General features: G+C 57.7%; 3 protein-coding genes across 7 annotated transcripts in view; 2 read left to right on the forward strand and 1 right to left on the reverse strand.

Moving 5' to 3' along the window:
* Positions 1-11,461, forward strand: part of CCND3 (cyclin D3) — a 37,847-nt gene extending 26,386 nt beyond the window's left edge. For 2 of the 5 annotated variants that reach the window (XM_080633143.1, XM_080633142.1), the window contains exons 3-5: positions 3,691-3,850; positions 4,071-4,213; positions 6,331-7,908. In XM_080633143.1, the coding sequence (XP_080489269.1) occupies positions 3,691-3,850; positions 4,071-4,213; positions 6,331-6,492 (465 nt within the window). In that variant the 3' untranslated portion in view covers positions 6,493-7,908. Of the gene's footprint in view, positions 1-3,690; positions 3,851-4,070; positions 4,214-6,330; positions 7,909-8,931; positions 9,053-11,416 lie in introns of those variants that run through there. The other 3 variants (XR_013958357.1, XR_013958358.1, XR_013958359.1) reach the window with 3 other exon arrangements.
* BYSL (bystin like) lies at positions 9,134-11,230 on the reverse strand. Its single transcript, XM_080633141.1, has 6 exons — positions 10,765-11,230; positions 10,550-10,688; positions 10,224-10,357; positions 9,952-10,112; positions 9,630-9,732; positions 9,134-9,498 (listed from the first exon to the last, which is right to left on the reverse strand). Exons 1-6 carry the CDS (start codon positions 11,205-11,207, stop codon positions 9,150-9,152), a joined length of 1,329 nt encoding a protein of 442 aa, XP_080489267.1. The 5' UTR covers positions 11,208-11,230; the 3' UTR covers positions 9,134-9,149.
* MED20 (mediator complex subunit 20) lies at positions 11,206-13,454 on the forward strand (the record flags this gene model as incomplete). Its single annotated transcript, XM_080632915.1, has 5 exons — positions 11,206-11,324; positions 11,417-11,571; positions 11,878-12,131; positions 12,999-13,190; positions 13,344-13,454. 5 exons carry the CDS (start codon positions 11,206-11,208, stop codon positions 13,452-13,454), a joined length of 831 nt encoding a protein of 276 aa, XP_080489041.1.
* Positions 13,455-15,771: the final 2,317 nt, after the last annotated feature.

Below are 15,771 nucleotides of genomic sequence, written 5' to 3' on the forward strand. Positions count from 1 at the left end.
TATTCCCAGTGTTCGGCAAAGGCACCACGAGCAGCCACAGCCCTGAGGTGTTTGTGGATGTCTGGGCAGGAGATGCTGCATAGGCCAGGATCATCCTTCCCTGCCCACCACCCAGCTTGCCTTTGGTGGATGTTTAACCCTGTTTGGAGCAGATCTTGCTCCAATCTCCCACTGCTCTCCATTGTAGAGAGGGAGTGGAAGCAGTATCTGAAGATCCATGAAGGGTTTGTCCTTGCTTTGGGACCTGACAAGAGTTAATACCGCGATTACAAAACCCGGGTGAGCTGCTCTTTTCCCCCTCTGTGCTAATGTCACTTCTCTTTCACAGTCTTGTAGTGGAAAAGGGTGGGGAGGGGAAGGGGAGCTTCTTCATCAACGTTTGGACAATGGTGCATCCTGGCCTCTTCTCATGGATCGCTGCCATTCCGGCTTCCAGCGCATCCTCCCGGCCTTGCAGAGGAAGCTGCCTCCCATTCCCAGTGGTTTGCTTCCTCCTCCTCTTGCTGGGATGCTTGACACCAGCTCAGCGCTTTAGAAGGGCCACATCTGACACAAAATCTTGGTGAAGTTATTCTAGGGAGAAGGAAATGATGCAACGAGGGACTTGTCCACTTGGAGGAAGTTGGATTTCCGTCGAGGGCGTTATCTAACCCACCTCTCTTTTCGTATAAAGGCTTTTCTGGCCTCTGCAAGAGGCTGTTGAGCTGCTATAAGGTTGGCAGAGCAGCTGTAGGTCACCTTCATCTCTGGTTTGTTCCTAGCACACTGAAATCCTTCACCTAAGGTCCCGTTTGCAAACTGCCAGGTATTACCTGGCAAAGACATCAGGATCCAGCCACGGGGTAGGTAACGAAGGGAGCAGCAGGGACAGCAGGAGTGAAGGAGCCAAGAGCTGAGTGGGAAGGGACGTTCACTTGTGATGGAGCACTTCCCATCACGCTCATGTTTCGCTGCTTGGATGGATGTGGCTGTTCCTGCACCTCATGTTGGCACCTTCTCAGACTCGAACACTGGAAGCAAACATTTGCCCCACGTTAAATACTTGCAAATGGACTTTCAGGGCTGCTCATTTCTGTAGCTGTGGCTTGGGTGGGTGCCAAAGAGCACCAGCAGCATCTTCCAGCCTCTTTGGGTCAGCTGGAGAGCGCATCAGGCAGCGTCTCATCGAGCCTGTGCTCACGTGAGGTGGCACCTTACCAAGTGGGGTGACGAACCCGAGCACAACTTCCTTCTCTCCTGCAGGCACAGGGATGTGAGGGGTTGAACACAGTGACTGTCACTGCATGAGGAGAGGCCACTGGGGCTGTCACAGCCCAGGCTGGGTTTGCAGAGCTCTAAATGGAGTAAACCAGCCTCTGCTTGGGACTTGAACCTGTCAGCAAGAGGGTGCAGTAGCAACTGGGGCTTGAGGCTGTTTGCCTGCAGCAGGACAGTGCTCCGAGATCCCCTTGGAAATGGTCACTGCTTTCCTCCTCTTGTTTGTGTGCTTGTGGGATGCAGCCAGGAGGCTCAGGGCAGCGAGCCCGCAGAGCGAAGCTTGGCTGCTGTGCAGTTCCAGCTTGGAGATGGTGCCCAGGCCTGGGGAGCTTTGCCTGGGGAACTGGTGCATTCCCAGCTCTGGGATGCTCAGTGAGCAGCCTGCAGCCCTGCCGTGAGGAGGATGGGCTCTGCAGGCCACAGAAACAAAGGGACATTTCCCACTTTTCCTCTTCTCTCTCATTAGCTGGGCAGAGGCTGATTCAGTTGGTGCAGAACAGAATGCCAGGAAGAGGATGTTTGCAGGCGCAGACCTGGCTCCTGCAGCTTTTGTTCTGCTGCTTCCACAGATGAAGGGATTCAGGGATAAGGACACGCTGCTGCGAAAGTGGGAAGTCCCCAGGGATAGCAGGAGAGGAGCAGGGTGGTTTGGCAGGAGAGAGGCTTCCCTGAGCTCCTCATGGCCGAGCTGCTCTGCACCCTGGATCTTCTCCTTAGGACAGAATGTGTCCCAGCAGGCCAAGAGCTCTGCCACACCAGTGTGGGCACCGCACGCTCTGGGAGGATAGGCCTAAAGAGCAAGAGCCCAGATGGTGCTGGGTTGGTGCTGCCTCTGTTCAGAGGCTCTCCTCTGCGGTGTGGTGATCCCCTTTGGCATTGCCTTGGGAGCAGCCATCTCCAGGTCCTCCTTTTGGCCTTCTCTATGGAGCTGCCTCCACCTCTCACCCTTGGGCAGTGATGCTGAAGGTGTCAGCAGTGTCCTGGGCCCCTTCCCAGGAAACTGGGCTGATGCAGGAGCCAGCAGCCACCTTTCCCTGCTGTTGGTGGGATCCAGATGAGTGACAGGGACATCACATGGAGCTCTGCATCTCCAGGGGCTCTGGCCTTGCTGTGTTCCTGCAGTTTCATCACTGCTGTGTTCTCCCCAAGCCCTATCCCTGTTCCAGTCCCTGTGTTCTGATCCCTCTGTTCCCATCCCCAGGCTGACCCAGGCACTCAGTGACCTGTGCTGTGATCCTCAGGCTCTGGAGCTCACCACCAGGTTTCTTCTTGCTTTTCTCCTGTGGATTGGGCCTGGCAGGCTGGCATCCATGTGGGAGAGCAGCGGGTCCTGGTGGGAGAAGTGCAGGGAGGGCAATGGTGCCTGGCACGTTTGGCCTCGCAGAGCAGGTTGAGCAATGCTGCAGTTTGAGCAACTCCAAAGGGTGCTGTTGTGTAAGGGGGAAACGTGGCTTTAAGAAATAAAAGGGAGAAAATGAAGCTGTGCCCTTAGGAAAATCTCACTTCTTCAACCCCATCTGTTGTGCAGCCCTTGGTGAGCAGCACTGCCCATGTAACCCTAAACTGCTGGGGGAAGAATAGCTGCTCTGCTGGGGAGGACCAGGGCCTGAAATGGAGATACCTGATACAAATCCCAGTTCAGCTCTGGCCTCCCAGACCTGGAGCTGCAGCTCCTGCAGGGCCACTGTCCCTGCTGGCGAGTGGGGGGGACATGGGGTGTCTGAGCTGGCTTCAGCTGCTGCTGTAGCTGAGTCACATAGAGCTTGACATTGATGGCAGAGCAGGGAGCTGAATGCTGGCACCCAGATCTGGTGCTAAGGCTCTAATCGTGGGGTTGCCCTTGGTGGATGGGTGCTTTGGTACCACTGTGGTACCACCAGGACTTGCTGGGTGATGCTGCTGCCAAGTGCTTGGTGTTTTGGTCTAATGCCCAAAACTGGAACTGATGAGAGGAGCAGCTGAAATGCATGGGGGCACTCAGCCTTCCCATCATCTCTTCCCAGCTTGCACATTGCTCAGGAGGGATACTGCAGAAACCTCTGCTCAGATGCTTAGAGAGAGCATCACAACATGAACGGAGACAATGGCAGCACCCAGCACCTAACTGGGAGTGAAGAAGGAATATGGGAATGGTGCCTACTACTCCTTACTGTGAGCAAAGCAGAGGAGTGTTAAGGACTAATCCCACTGCTCCTTGGGAAGCAGAAGCCAGGTCTGTCGCTTCCTCTGCTGATCTTTACTTCTGCCTTTGCAGCAGCTCAAGGCTGGGTTTGTGCCATAGCTGCAGAGCAGGGGTGTTCCCTCTTTTCTTCCCTGCCTCCTGGATTGCACTGCTCTACTGTCCCTTCCCCAAGCCCTGGTCCTATCTGCCCTTGAATGCACTGAGCCTGCCCCAGCCCCACTGTGTAACGTGCTGGCCGTCTGATCCCGCAGGATTGGGAGATTCTGGTCCTGGAGAAGCTAAAGTGGGACCTGGTCTCGGTGATCGCCAATGATTTCCTGGCTTACATCCTCTATCGCCTCCCCCTGCCAAAGGACAAGATGGAGCTGGTGAAGAAACACGCACAGACCTTCATCGCCCTGTGTGCTACAGGTGGGTGCCTGCTCCTGCTGGAGCCACCCTGGGGTGCTGCGGGCAGGGAGCTTGGATGTCCCTTCCAACCCAAAGCGTTCTGTGCTCCTGTGGTTTCTGTGCTAAGTGGGAGAAGCACCTTGGTCTGATCCCTTTGGTTTTCCAGGGAAACTGCAGGCCCGTGTGCATCCTTACTAACTGCTGCTTCTTCCCACCCCTTGTGTCCCTGTCCTGGCTCTAGACTACACTTTTGCCATGTACCCCCCATCCATGATCGCCACGGGCAGCATCGGAGCCGCCATCCACGGCCTCACGGTCTCTGTGAGCGACTTCAGCAGCGAGGCCATGACCGAGCTCCTGGCCAGCATCACCGGCACCGAGGTGGTGAGTGCCCAAGGAAACCCTGCCTGCTCCTGCTGCCTGCTGCTCTTAGAGGGATGGGACAAGAGGAAACGGCCTCAAGCTGCACCAGGGCAGGTTTAGATGGAGCTGAGGAACAATTCCTTCCCCAGAGGGTGCTCAGGCATTGGAACAGGCTGCCCAGGGCAGGGCTGCAGTCACCGTCCCTGCAAGGGTTCACACAGCGTGGAGACGAGGCCTCAGTGCCATGGGTCAGTGGTGGCCTTGGCAGTGCTGGGCAATGGTTGGACTTAAAGGTCTTTTCCAACCTGGTTGATCTCTGATTCTATGAAGTTAGGCTCTTCCTAATGAAGCTGATCTTGGTTTGAGGAGTGCCCAGAGCTGAGTGAGCATCTCTGAATGCAGCCACCACCTTCAGTCCTGTGGCAAGCGCAGAGCCTTTGAAAAGCAGCACAAAGGGGAAGGTCTGTTCCCCGCACAGGCAGGTGTTGGTGGGATCAGGTTGACAAGGTGGGATGGGGCAGAGGGAGAAGCCGGGCTCAGCATCTGCTCCCCTCCACCGGTGTCTGGTTGCAGGTGCCCAGGCTCCCATGGGAAGAGGGTCAGGAGCACAGGGGGGGTTCAGGATGCAGGGGCTTTGATGGGGATATTGGGGTGGTGGGAGCCGTCCCTTCCGCTGCCCTTTGGATGGGGCAGGGGGACCCTGCCGGGCTCCCTGTTTCCAGCTCACTCCCACTGCAGGATGTAATCCAGAGCCTTTCTCCTGCCAGGGGCCCCTTTCGATCAATCCTGCCCCAGCCCTAAGGCAGCAGCCGGGCGCGGGGTCGGTTTCAGTCCCCTGACACCAGCGCTGGGAGCTGGAAGGTGCCGGTGACTGCGCTGAGGCTTTGTCCGTGCAGGGAGGGATGGGCAGGGGGGGTCCTGATCCCTGTGTGCAGCTTTAAGCTGTTTTGTTTGCCGGAGCCCTTCAAAGCAGGAAGCAGAGCCTCCGGCTGCTCCCAAGCTGCTGTTGTGGTGAATGGGGCAGGGGCTGGGGCAGGGGACAGGTGGGAAGCAGGGAAGGCACCGAGGTGGGAGCTGGAATGGAGCCCAGGAGCATCTCTGCCGCCCTCCCTGCTCACTGGAGAGGGCCCAGGCAGCTCCAGCCTTGGCTGTGCACAGCCAAGGGACTGCCCCATCCCTGGCAGTGTTCAAGGCCAGGTTGGATGGGGCTCGGATCAAGCTGCTCTAGTGGAAGGTGGCCCTGCCCGTGGCAGGGGGTTGGAACTGGATGGGCTTTAAGGTCCCTCCCAACCCAAACCAGGCTGTGTTTGTGTGCTATTGCCCGGGCCTGGCGGTGCCGGGAAGCGGGGCAGGGAGGAGGCTGTTGCTATTTTCACTCACCACATCCTCTGTCAGTTTCTAAGAACCACCGGTGATTCCTGGTAAGAGATTTCGGGGGGTGACGATCCCCAACGGGCGCCCGCGTCCAGCTCCAGCCCTGAGGTGTGAAACATCACCTCATGCCCCTCGTTGGGTCCAGGAGCCGGGCTGCGATGGCTCCTATGGCTCCTGGTATCCAAGTGAAGGAGTTTCCTCCTGGTTACAGCTTGTGGGGAGAAAACGGGGGGGGGGGTGTGTGATTTAATTATATTATTTATTAATTATCATAGATTGATTTGTAATAAAATCCCCTGCTTGCAGCCCCCTGCACCTTCCTATTGGAGGTCTGGGGTGTCCCCAGTGCTGGGGGTCGGTCACAGAGGGGCAGAGCAGGAGGGTAAAAACCTCGTGGGAAGCTACGTGGCCACTGCTTTGTTGTAGTAAGGACCCAGGTGCGTGGTGCTGTGGCTGTCGGGTCCCTATAAAGGCTGACACCCGCCTGCACGGGGCTGTTGTACACGGGATGGAGCAGATCAGGCATGAGCCCGGATCCTCTTGGGAGCTCTGATGGGCACAATGTCTGTTCCTCAGGGATGCGTTCAAGGAGGGAGAAGGCAACCAGAACATGGGGGCCTAAAGCACAGATAAGCTGGAAATGCCCCTTGTTGGAGAAAGGCTTCTTTGCTTTGTGTTTAGATGCTCCATGGGCCAGATGTGAAGCCCAGAGCTACTTGGAAGGCAGAGAACTGAGGCCTCTCATGTCGCTCCCTCTCCCGCAGGACTGCCTGAAGGCCTGTCAGGAGCAGATCGAGGCAGCCTTAGCCGAGAGCCTGAAGCAAGCATCCCAAACCCCGCAGGAGCTCCGGGCCTCCAAGAGCGCCGCGTACCCGGGCAGCCAGCCCACCGGCACGCCGACAGACGTCACGGACGTCAACCTGTGACCCCAGCCCCGCTGCATCGGGCCCCGCACACACCCGGCTGCTGAGGATGTGCTCCACTCGCGGGCAGTGTGGAGCTGGATGCTGGTTCTCAGTGCTGCAGGTAGCTGGGGTGAAGCGAGCGCTGTTGGGTGATGCCAGGGCCCAGGAATTGTTGGGAAGGGGCAGCGGGACCCAAAATGAAGTCACGTGTTTCTCAGTTCACGTTCCTGTTCGCCACCTCCTCGGGGGGGGGGTCGCTGTGATGAATTCCAGCCCTGTGTGGGCCATCGATCATGGAGAGCCTCCGACCCTGGATACCTGACCTGACTCCTTATATCCTTCAACTCCCTCCCCAGGCTGCAGCCCCGCACAGCTTGAGGGAGAGAACTGAGGGCCTGGAGGAGGGAGCAGGGGCTCAGTGTCCCTGGGTCCCCATTGCTTCGTGCCAGAGGGCTCTGGCTCTGGGGGGGGTGGCGTGGCTGCTTCTGCTTGGAGGGAAAACGGGGGGCTTGTTTCTTGTTGCCGTTAGGTTTGGGGGGGTTTGTCTTGCTTGGGGATGGCAGGAGCGAAGCCCTCGCCTTGGGCAGCAGCCTCAGGTGAGGTTTGGCCCTGCTGAGGCTGCTTAATTTATTGTTAACTGCTGGGAATGGGGAGGGACGAGTTGGGAGTTCCCTCTTGCAGGGCTTTGTTGCTCTCCTCTCCGTCCCCTTTGAGTGCCTTCACCCTTTGTCCCCTTCCCGAGCTCCCTGCACAGTGGGAGCCGCGCTCGGAGGCCGGTTGGTGGTTTGGGTAGCTTAGGTCAGACTAGGGTTGAAGAAATACATTTGCTGCTATAGTCTGAGCTGCATCTCCACGCCTCGGGGCTGGGAGCTGAGCAAATCCCACAGGGATCCGAGTGGGAAGGTGGAGATTTTGCTGCGCACTTGAGAAGCAATTCCTGCTTTTTGTGTATTGTTGATCCTGTCTGTTAGCTTGGATAAAAAAAGTGTTCCTATAAAAAAGAAAACCCGGCAAAAAAACTAATGCTGCTTTCCTAAGAGAGACCCCTTCAAGAGTAGAATTGTATTGACCAGGAGAAGCCAGAGCGACCCTGCAGGGCTGAGGCAGGCTGGTTGGTGCTGCTCCATGGCCGATGTCCCTGAGGGATGTGCGAAGGAGGTAGAACTCTTCCTTTATGGATGCCACTAGAAACAAAGAGTCTTTTTCCAGGTGGGAAATGGGCTGCCATTCCTTGGGATGAGGAGAACCAACTCCTGCGAGCGGGGGCCCGGAGCCTGTCTGTCCACAGAGAAAATATCCCTTTTGTATACATATATATATATATGAATGAGTTTTAATTTAAGAGTAAAGTGGGTTTGGTGTTCACAGGCGAGATTCCCGCTGCTGGGAGCATCAGAGGAGTGTCTGGGATTTGCAATAAAGTATTTTAAACAAGTGTGGAGGCCTCAGGGGTTTCCCTTTGCGACCCGGGGCTGTGCTTGGCCTCTTCTTCCCTTGAGTCACCCCATGGGGCAACCCTGGCAGTGAGGGGGGTCCCTGTGGGCTCTGGCTCCAGCCCCGTGTTTCCTGGGGTCACAGGATGAAGCGGGGAGCAGGAGCCAGCTCCAGCCATGGTGGGGTGCAGGGGGATCGCACTGTCCTTGATGAGGCCCTGGAGCAGCTCAGGGATGCTGGTGGGTGAATGCGGAACCAAACCCGGGCCCGTTGAGCAGCACTGGAGCAGCAGCTGCAGGAGGGTGACAACTTGCTGGATGTGCAGCACGAGCCCGGGGCTATCACTCGCGCTCATCAGCTGCTGGCTGCTGTAAAGGAGATAAAGCTCAGGAAGCCGAGGAGCAGGCACTCACGGTGCAAGCAGCCCCTGTCACTTCCTGCACTGAGCTGCTGCTGCTATGGGAGAAGGTGGCAGCACGGGAGAGCAGCGACAGGAAGCAGCAGAGCCCGGTGCAGGTTGTGTCTGTGCTGGTTTTGGGGTACTTGCCGTGCATAAACCCTGCAGTGTCTATGGTGGATCCCCGGGGGAAGCGCAGCACTGGTGATGGAGTCAGCAGGAAGGGAAGTGCAGAACGTGGATGAGGGGGATCAAAGGCCAAGCCCTCAGGAAACCCTCAGGCACTAACAGGAGGGGCTGGTTTTCCCCATCATGAGTGGGTTTGGGCTCTGGGAACAGTCTGGGGGTCCCAGCCCTGTTCCCCCAACCACGCAGGGGCTGCCCAGGGTAGCAGAGAGGGGATAACCCACAGCCAGGGCCTGGGCAGGGAAGAGGAGGGCACAGGGTGCCTTCTCCCTCCTGGATTTGGGCACAGCACCAGCACAGTGACTGAAGCTGCAGCTCTGCAGTACCTGGGGTTGGTGGCTTTGCTCTGCCACCTGCTGGGGACAGGATGGGGTAGGAGAGGACCATGCAGGATGCAGCCGTGGGTCCGGAACCAGGGACACTGCTCTGGGTTTATTTTCCAGCACAGGAACAAGCCGAACCCTCCCTGGCGCTGATGGTACCAGGTTCTGCCCAGCACAGGGAGCACGGTCCAGCTCTATGGGCACAGCACTCGGGGCAGCAGGATCCTGGCGGGATGCTCCTGCCCAGCTCCTCACGGCTTCACTCACACACTGAGAACTGCATCCAGCAGCATCCCAGGAGCAGCTCAGGCTGCGGCTTTGCCCCCCCCCCTCCCTGCTCACTCCATGGCTGCAGGCTGCTGATCCTCCACATCCCGAGTCTTGGAGTTCATCAGCTCCCTCCGGATCTCCGGTGAGATCTGCGGGTGGCTGTGGAACTTGAGCAGCTCGAGCAAAGCCTCCTTCTGCTCTGAGGACAGGTCCTCCTTGTAGCGCTGGGCCAAGGCCAGGAAGCTCTGGTGCCACAGCACGGGCAGGACGCGCTGGTCCGTGCGGAAGGCCAGGAAGTGGAAGACGAGGGCATCCACCACGCGGAAGGGCAGCGCGTACTTCTTGTCGATGAGCAGGCGCAGGAAGATGCTGTTGGCGCCGTTGTACGGCATCTCGGCGAGCTTCAGCATGGCCGCGCTGCGGGGACACGGGGGCAGAGATGGCAAAGGTAACGCGGAGCCCTGGAGCCCAACCCGAGATGCCGAAGGGGAGACCCGAGGCATCGCACCGAGGTCCCTAAGGAGAAGCTCTGCCACCCAGCCCCATACCTGGAGTGGAGGACGGGGATGGAGCACTTGGTGAGGATGCTGCCGATGATGATGGCCTCCCGCAGCGTGCAGGTCCCCGACTCGCACAGCGGGATGAGGATCCCTGTGGAAGGGAAGGGTCAGGCAGCTCCTGTCCTACACCATGGCAGGAAGAACCCTGTGATATCGCCCCTTCTCCCACCTTGGGACACATCTGAACCCAGGAAACAACAGCTCCTCCAGCAGCTCCCACCAGCCCTGAACCCTGGGTTGCCAGACAAGACCCAGACCAGAGCCAAGACAGTTCCTAACCTACCACTGACCTCCCAGAGAACCCAAGTACCTTTGAACCAAGCTGCTGGCTTGAACAGAGCCTTCTTCAGAGCCATGTAGAGGTGAAAATTGAGGCGCTTGTACTCCGCGATGTCATCCCTGACCCGCGGCAGCAGCACCAGGTTGTAGAACCGCTGGGCCATCCTCTCCTTCAGGTTGGATGAGAATATCCTGGGAAAAGCAAAGCACAACGTGAGGACGGAGCCAGGCAGGGGACAGGTTCTGCAAACCTGGTTCCAGCTATGGAGAGAAACAGGGAAAACATCCCAGAGACCACCTCACCTGGTGGCCTGGTACATGGCAGCTGCTGTCCATGCCTCCGGCTCCGTGATGTAGAGGATCTGCTCCCAGTTGGACAAGGCAGGAATGATTTTAAATGCCTTGGGGAGTTTCCCGCTCCTGTATTTGGACAGCACCTAAAAAGACGCAGATAAAAGACTAAGCCGTGACGTCTGGACACCAAGCCCGGGACCTATTTCACAACCATGCCAAAGCACCTCCAGTAAGGACAAGCCATCCCGGTATCACATCATGCCCACAGCATCACTCGGCAGCAGCCTGGGTGCTCAGTGACCAGCGGTGTTGGGGCAGAGCTGCTGCGGCCTCACCTCTCGCACCCCCCTGTAGACCTCCAGGACGCGGGGGTCGAGCTGGGCCACGGGGCAGCCGGACCCCTCCGACAGCGCCGTGTCCACCTCCGTCTGCTTCTCGGTGATCTTCTCCAGGATGATGTCCGCCAGCGTGCGCCTGCGGGAGGGCGCGGGTCGGGGCCGTGCTCAGCACCCCCCGGCCCGGTCCCTCCTGCGCCCGCGGCCGCACTCACCTCAGCGGCGGGTTCTTGTTCATGAACCGCTCGATGGCCGCCTCGTCCTCGGGGTCCACCGCCACCTCCCCGCCGCGCCCCGCCGCCGCCTCCAGCGACGGCCACTCCTCATCGTCCTCCGAGTCGGAACCGGGGCCTGCGGGATGGGACCGGCGCTGGCTGAGCCCGGCGCCTCGCGCGTTGGGGGCCGGGGGCTCACCCAGGGCCGCGCTGCGCTGCTCGGGCGCGCCGGGGCCGTGCTCGGTCTCCAGCTCCTCCTGCTGCCGCCGCGCCTGCTGCAGGATGCGCCGGGACAGCCGCGCGTCCACGTAGCCCGGCTCCCGCTCGTCCTCGTCCTGCGCGCCCGCCCGCCGCGCCCGCGGCGCCGCCTCCTGCAGGATCTGCTCCGCCAGCGGCAGGCCCGGACCGGGGCCGGGGCCCCGCGCCCGCCGGACCTTGGGCATGGCGCTGGGGAGCGAGGAACCGGGACCGGGGCCACGCGTGTGCGGCCGGACCCGCCTCTTCCGGCGCCGAGGGGGTTCGGCCCCTTCCGGCGGCGGCTCCGTGCGGGCGGGATGGGGGTGACCTGGTACCGGGGGTGGGAGCCGGTGGGGCACGGGGGTCCCGGGGAGCCGCTGTCGGGTCTCTCATCCCTCGTTCTCCCCCGTTGCAGCGTGTCGCAGGTGCCGGTGGCGGAGGGGAGGAGCGTGCAGCAGACGGTGGAGCTCCTGACGCGGAAGCTGGAGGTGCTGGGGGCTGAGAAGCAGGGCACCTTCTGCGTGGACTGCGAGACCTACCACACGGCAGCGTCCACCATCGGCACGCAGGGTCAGTGATGGGCATCGGGGCTTCTCCTCTTCTCTGTGCTGAGCGGGGGTCTCGGGTCCAGCGCATCCTCCGGTCTCCCGGTAGTGCTGGTGTTATCCCCGAGCTGCAGGTTTGGTTTATTTCCGCCTCTTTAACTTTCAACCTTAAGCCCGAAATCACTGTGTTCACTGATAACACCGTGCATGTGAGCGGCACCCTGGGATGAAAGGCACACGGAGGACAAGGTTAAACCGGATGCTGCTCTAAAGCACCTCCAAGCACAGGAGTGTTGGTTTCCCAGCCCAAATCCCGCTGGTTTGCTTGCAGGGCAGACGGGGAAGCTGATGTATGTGATGCACAACTCCGAGTACCCGCTCAGCTGCTTCGCGCTCTTCGAGAGCGGCCCCTGCCTCATCGCGGACGCCAACTTCGACGTCCTCATGGTGAAGCTCAAAGGCTTCTTCCAGAACGCCAAAGCCAACAAGATAGAGACCAGGGGCACCCGCTACCAGTACTGCGACTTCCTGGTGAAGGTGGGCACGGTCACCATGGGCCCCAGTGCCCGTGGGATATCTGTGGAGGTGAGAAGCTGAATGTGAAGGGCCTGAAGTACGGCTACAGGCAGGGAAGTGCCGTGATGGTGAGAGGAGAAATGCCCTGTGCCTTTTGCATCGCTGAAGTGTCAATAACCAAACCAGGCTAAAAAGCTCCCTAAAGTCTCAATGTGCAGCATTAGGAGCACGCTTCAGGTTGATCAGGCGTCCCGCTGGACTGGTACCCAACAGTCCTTAAGATAGCTGGGAATTAGGTGCTGAAAAGTCCTTCAAAACCAGCTTTTCTAAACACTCAAATCCCGTTACCTGATCCGCAGCTGATGATCCCGCTGCTCCTGCACATTCCTGGCCAGGAGAGAGAGCGCTGGGGAATGACTTCTTCCTCTGCTGCCCTGAACACCTGTGTCACAGCATTAGTGCTGCTGTTGACCCAGGGTTGAACAGAACCTGGTTTACCCTAAGCTCAAGTTCAGGATGGGATTTGCAGGCAGCCTGGCTGCTGCTTTTATAGGAGTTTCTCCAGGATTTGCATTTGCAGCTATTCCTGATTTGGGACCAGACTCAAAAAACCACTGAAGTCCTTAAATCCCATTGGCCAGAGAAGCTGTGGCTGCCCCATCCCTGGCAGTGTTCAAGGCCAGGTTGGACACAGGGGCTTGGAGCAAGCTGCTCCAGTGGAAGGGGTCCCTGCCCATGGCAGGGGTTGGGATAGGATGAGCTTTAAGGTCCCTTCAACCCAAACCATTCCATGATTCTATGTTCCCAGCATGTCCTGTTCATGTCTATTTGTCCATCCTTGTTAAATGCTAAATATTCCTATGTGGTTTTGTGGAAAGCTTTCCCTGGGGAGGTGGAGAGAGGGAAGAGGTTCAGGGCTGTGGTTTCCATTGCCAGGTGGAGTACTGCCCGTGTGTGATAGCCAACGACTGCTGGAGCCTGCTCATGGAGTTCATGCAGAGCTTCATGGGGAGCCACGCTCCCGGCCTCCCCTCCGTGTTCGGCACCAAGCACGACAGCATCTACAGCCCCTCAGACACCATGGTGCAGTACATGGAGCTGTTCAACAAGATCCGCAAGCAACAGCAGGTGCCTGTGGCCGGGATGAGGTGAAAGGATGCCCGGGGACCCGCTTTGGAATGACTGCATCCTCTTTTCCGTGGGATCGGGACCCTCCGAAAGGCAGCACTGGAGCAGCCCAAGGTGCTGTGTTTCATCTCAGTCTCTTTCCCCCTGTTTCAGAGCAAAGGTCTTGAATTCTCCACGTGTTTCTTGGCCTGCTTCGTGGTCTTGAGCGTGTCTGGGATGGGGCTTGTGGTGCTGATGGTTCTTTGTCTTCATGTGGGGCATTAAGTGCTCAGCAGGAAAAGGAGCAATTCCAGCTAAATCCATTCCCAGATTGGCCGAGCTCCTTGCAGGCACCGAATCAGAGCTTTTCCTGAACTTTTTAGGATATCCATGTCTTTATTTTCCACGGAAATAAAAAGCTGTGTTTCGTGAGGAGGTGGAGTCTTTCTGCACAGCAAGCGTGGGGCTGGGTTGGAGGGTCTATTGCCAGCTTTTGACATCTTCTGTTGCAGAGCTTTCTCTCTGATTCGGTTCGAGGGGTTTATACCCCTGAAACAAACTCATTCCCCTGTGGCAAAGCTGAATTCTTGCATCCCTGTTGCGTTCTTAGCTTGCCTTTTATATCTGATGGGAGCGTTAAAATCTGCCTCTGAGATGCTGTTGGTGGAGCCTCGTGATCAATAAATGGATCAGCCTGGAAGTGGGTGATAAACATCCTGTCCCTGCACACCACTGCTCATCTGAGACATCCCAGGGACTACAGCAGGTTTAATGGGGTAAGGAGGGATCTTGAGGAGTGTGAAGAGCAAGTAAAACAGAAAGAGGTTTCTCCTAAAGAGCCTTCTCCCTTCTGAAGCGGCACAGGGGGGAAAGAAGCTGTGAGTAGTTCGTTAGAGAGGATTTCTTTGTGGTTATCATCATACCTGTGAACCCAAGTAACTGTTAAAGAGCCTTGAGCTCTTAGTGTGGGCATTTAATACACTGAATCAGCACTGGGTCCAGAAAGATCTGGTTAATGAGCCATGCTCAATGCCACAATGTCCTGTGAGCGTGTCCGGGATTGCAACCTGCTGAATCCACTGCAGTTTTGCAGCTCTTAGCTCAAGTTCAGGCTGTGTCTGCTGCCTTTCGCGCGGCTGTTCATTTGCAGGGGTGGCAATGCAGTGAGGATGCGACCTGCTGTCGGTGCACATGGTGAAGTGGGGCTGGGAAGACAAAGTGCGGTCTTTGGGGGGATGGCTCTTTCTGTCCTGTTTCCCATTTTAAGGCTGAAGGTTAAGGGAAAAGTGCCTTTAAATGATAAGGTTGGGTACGCTGAGGATTGCTGATGCTTCATTCATTCCTGAGCGACGCATTCTGGAACCAGAGATGGCAAAACTGTGGTCACACCTTTTAAAAACATCCAGTCTCTGGGGACTTTATGTTCTTACTAACGCATTGTACTGCTCCTAGAGTAATAAACCCGGCCCCTTTGAGCTACATCCTGCCTTCAGTTACCCCCTCCCAGCCACGGGTGTCAGCGTGCATTGAGCGTGGGTAGGACTGAGCCCTTTATGTCTTAGCACAAGTGCCTGTTGCTGTGGCTGCAGTTGTGAGTGAGGGGATCAGCCCCCGCCCCAGAAGGGGCTGCTTTTACTGCAGGGCTTTTTGCTTTCCTGATGGACAAAATGACTTGGGTTTTCAAGCTTATTAGCTGCAGTAATCCTCGATCTTCCCCCCCCCCCCAGCATCCTTATGGCAGGTTAGCGTGGTTCCAACGCACTGGTCTGCATCTTAACAGGTCTTTAGGGGGCTTTCAGTGGTGTTACATTAACGGATTGAGCCCGTGTGGTTGAAAACCACCCTCGTTTCGCCTGCCAAACACAGCCTGCAAGGTTGTTTTCCTGTTGCTCCCCAGTGTTTTCTCAGAGACACCAGATCCAGAGGCAGAGGTGGCCAAGCTGCAGTCCTGCATCGCTGTGCATCCCTTGTTCTGCTTCTGCACCCCTCGCTGGCCATGTTGTTGCTTGCCATGAGTTGAAGCCTGACCTAAAGGGGACTGGTGATTGTGTGCTTGTGGGTCTCACCTCTTAGGTGGAAGGAGAGGCTGCCGTTACCGGGCTCACTCGGTGGCAGAGGGATGCTCTGGGTCTCGCTGCCACCCTGGGGATGCTGTGGCTTTTGTTCTGTGCCATTTTTGCGTGAGGAAGTACTTCCATAGCAGCTGCACCCTGCCGAGCTTCAGAGACCTCAGGGTCTCATTAATGATCACTTCTAATTGTTAGCAGGCATTACAGGCTTGTTGCAGTGGGGAGCTGTCGAGTTGAGAGCTGGGTGACTGTGTTGCTGTGCCCATGCGGGCTCAGAACAGCCCCGGCACTGCTCAGAAAGGGAAGGGGGTAGAGAGAACACAACAAAGCCCCCAGGAAGGGGGGTTAACGGGAAGGTTTGGCTGCTGAAGGAGCTGCCGGGGCTCTGCAGTGTCTTTGTGCCCTGGCTCCCAGTAAATTGCAGTGCTTTGCCTCAGAACTTACTTGGGATGAGATGAAGGGGACGCTTGGTCCCTGTGCAAAGGAGCTGTGTGTGTGTGATGCTGCTGAGCTGTGCTGCACGGTCCACCTCT

Source organism: Psittacula echo, assembly GCF_963264785.1.
Source record: "Psittacula echo genome assembly, chromosome: 22".
Taxonomy (NCBI): Eukaryota; Metazoa; Chordata; class Aves; order Psittaciformes; family Psittacidae; genus Psittacula; species Psittacula echo.

What these genes read in the sequence shown, in the direction of transcription:
- BYSL (XM_080633141.1), bottom strand. Translation starts at nt 11,207, where the DNA reads ATGCCCAAGGTCCGGCGGGCGCGGGGCCCCGGCCCCGGTCCGGGCCTG. An exon ending in AACAAGAACCCGCCGCTGAG is followed by an intron (nt 10,689 to 10,764) that starts GTGAGTGCGGCC and finishes GCCCTCCCGCAG; the next exon opens with GCGCACGCTGGCGGACATCA. An exon ending in ATCCCCGTCCTCCACTCCAG is followed by an intron (nt 9,499 to 9,629) that starts GTATGGGGCTGG and finishes GTGTCCCCGCAG; the next exon opens with CGCGGCCATGCTGAAGCTCG.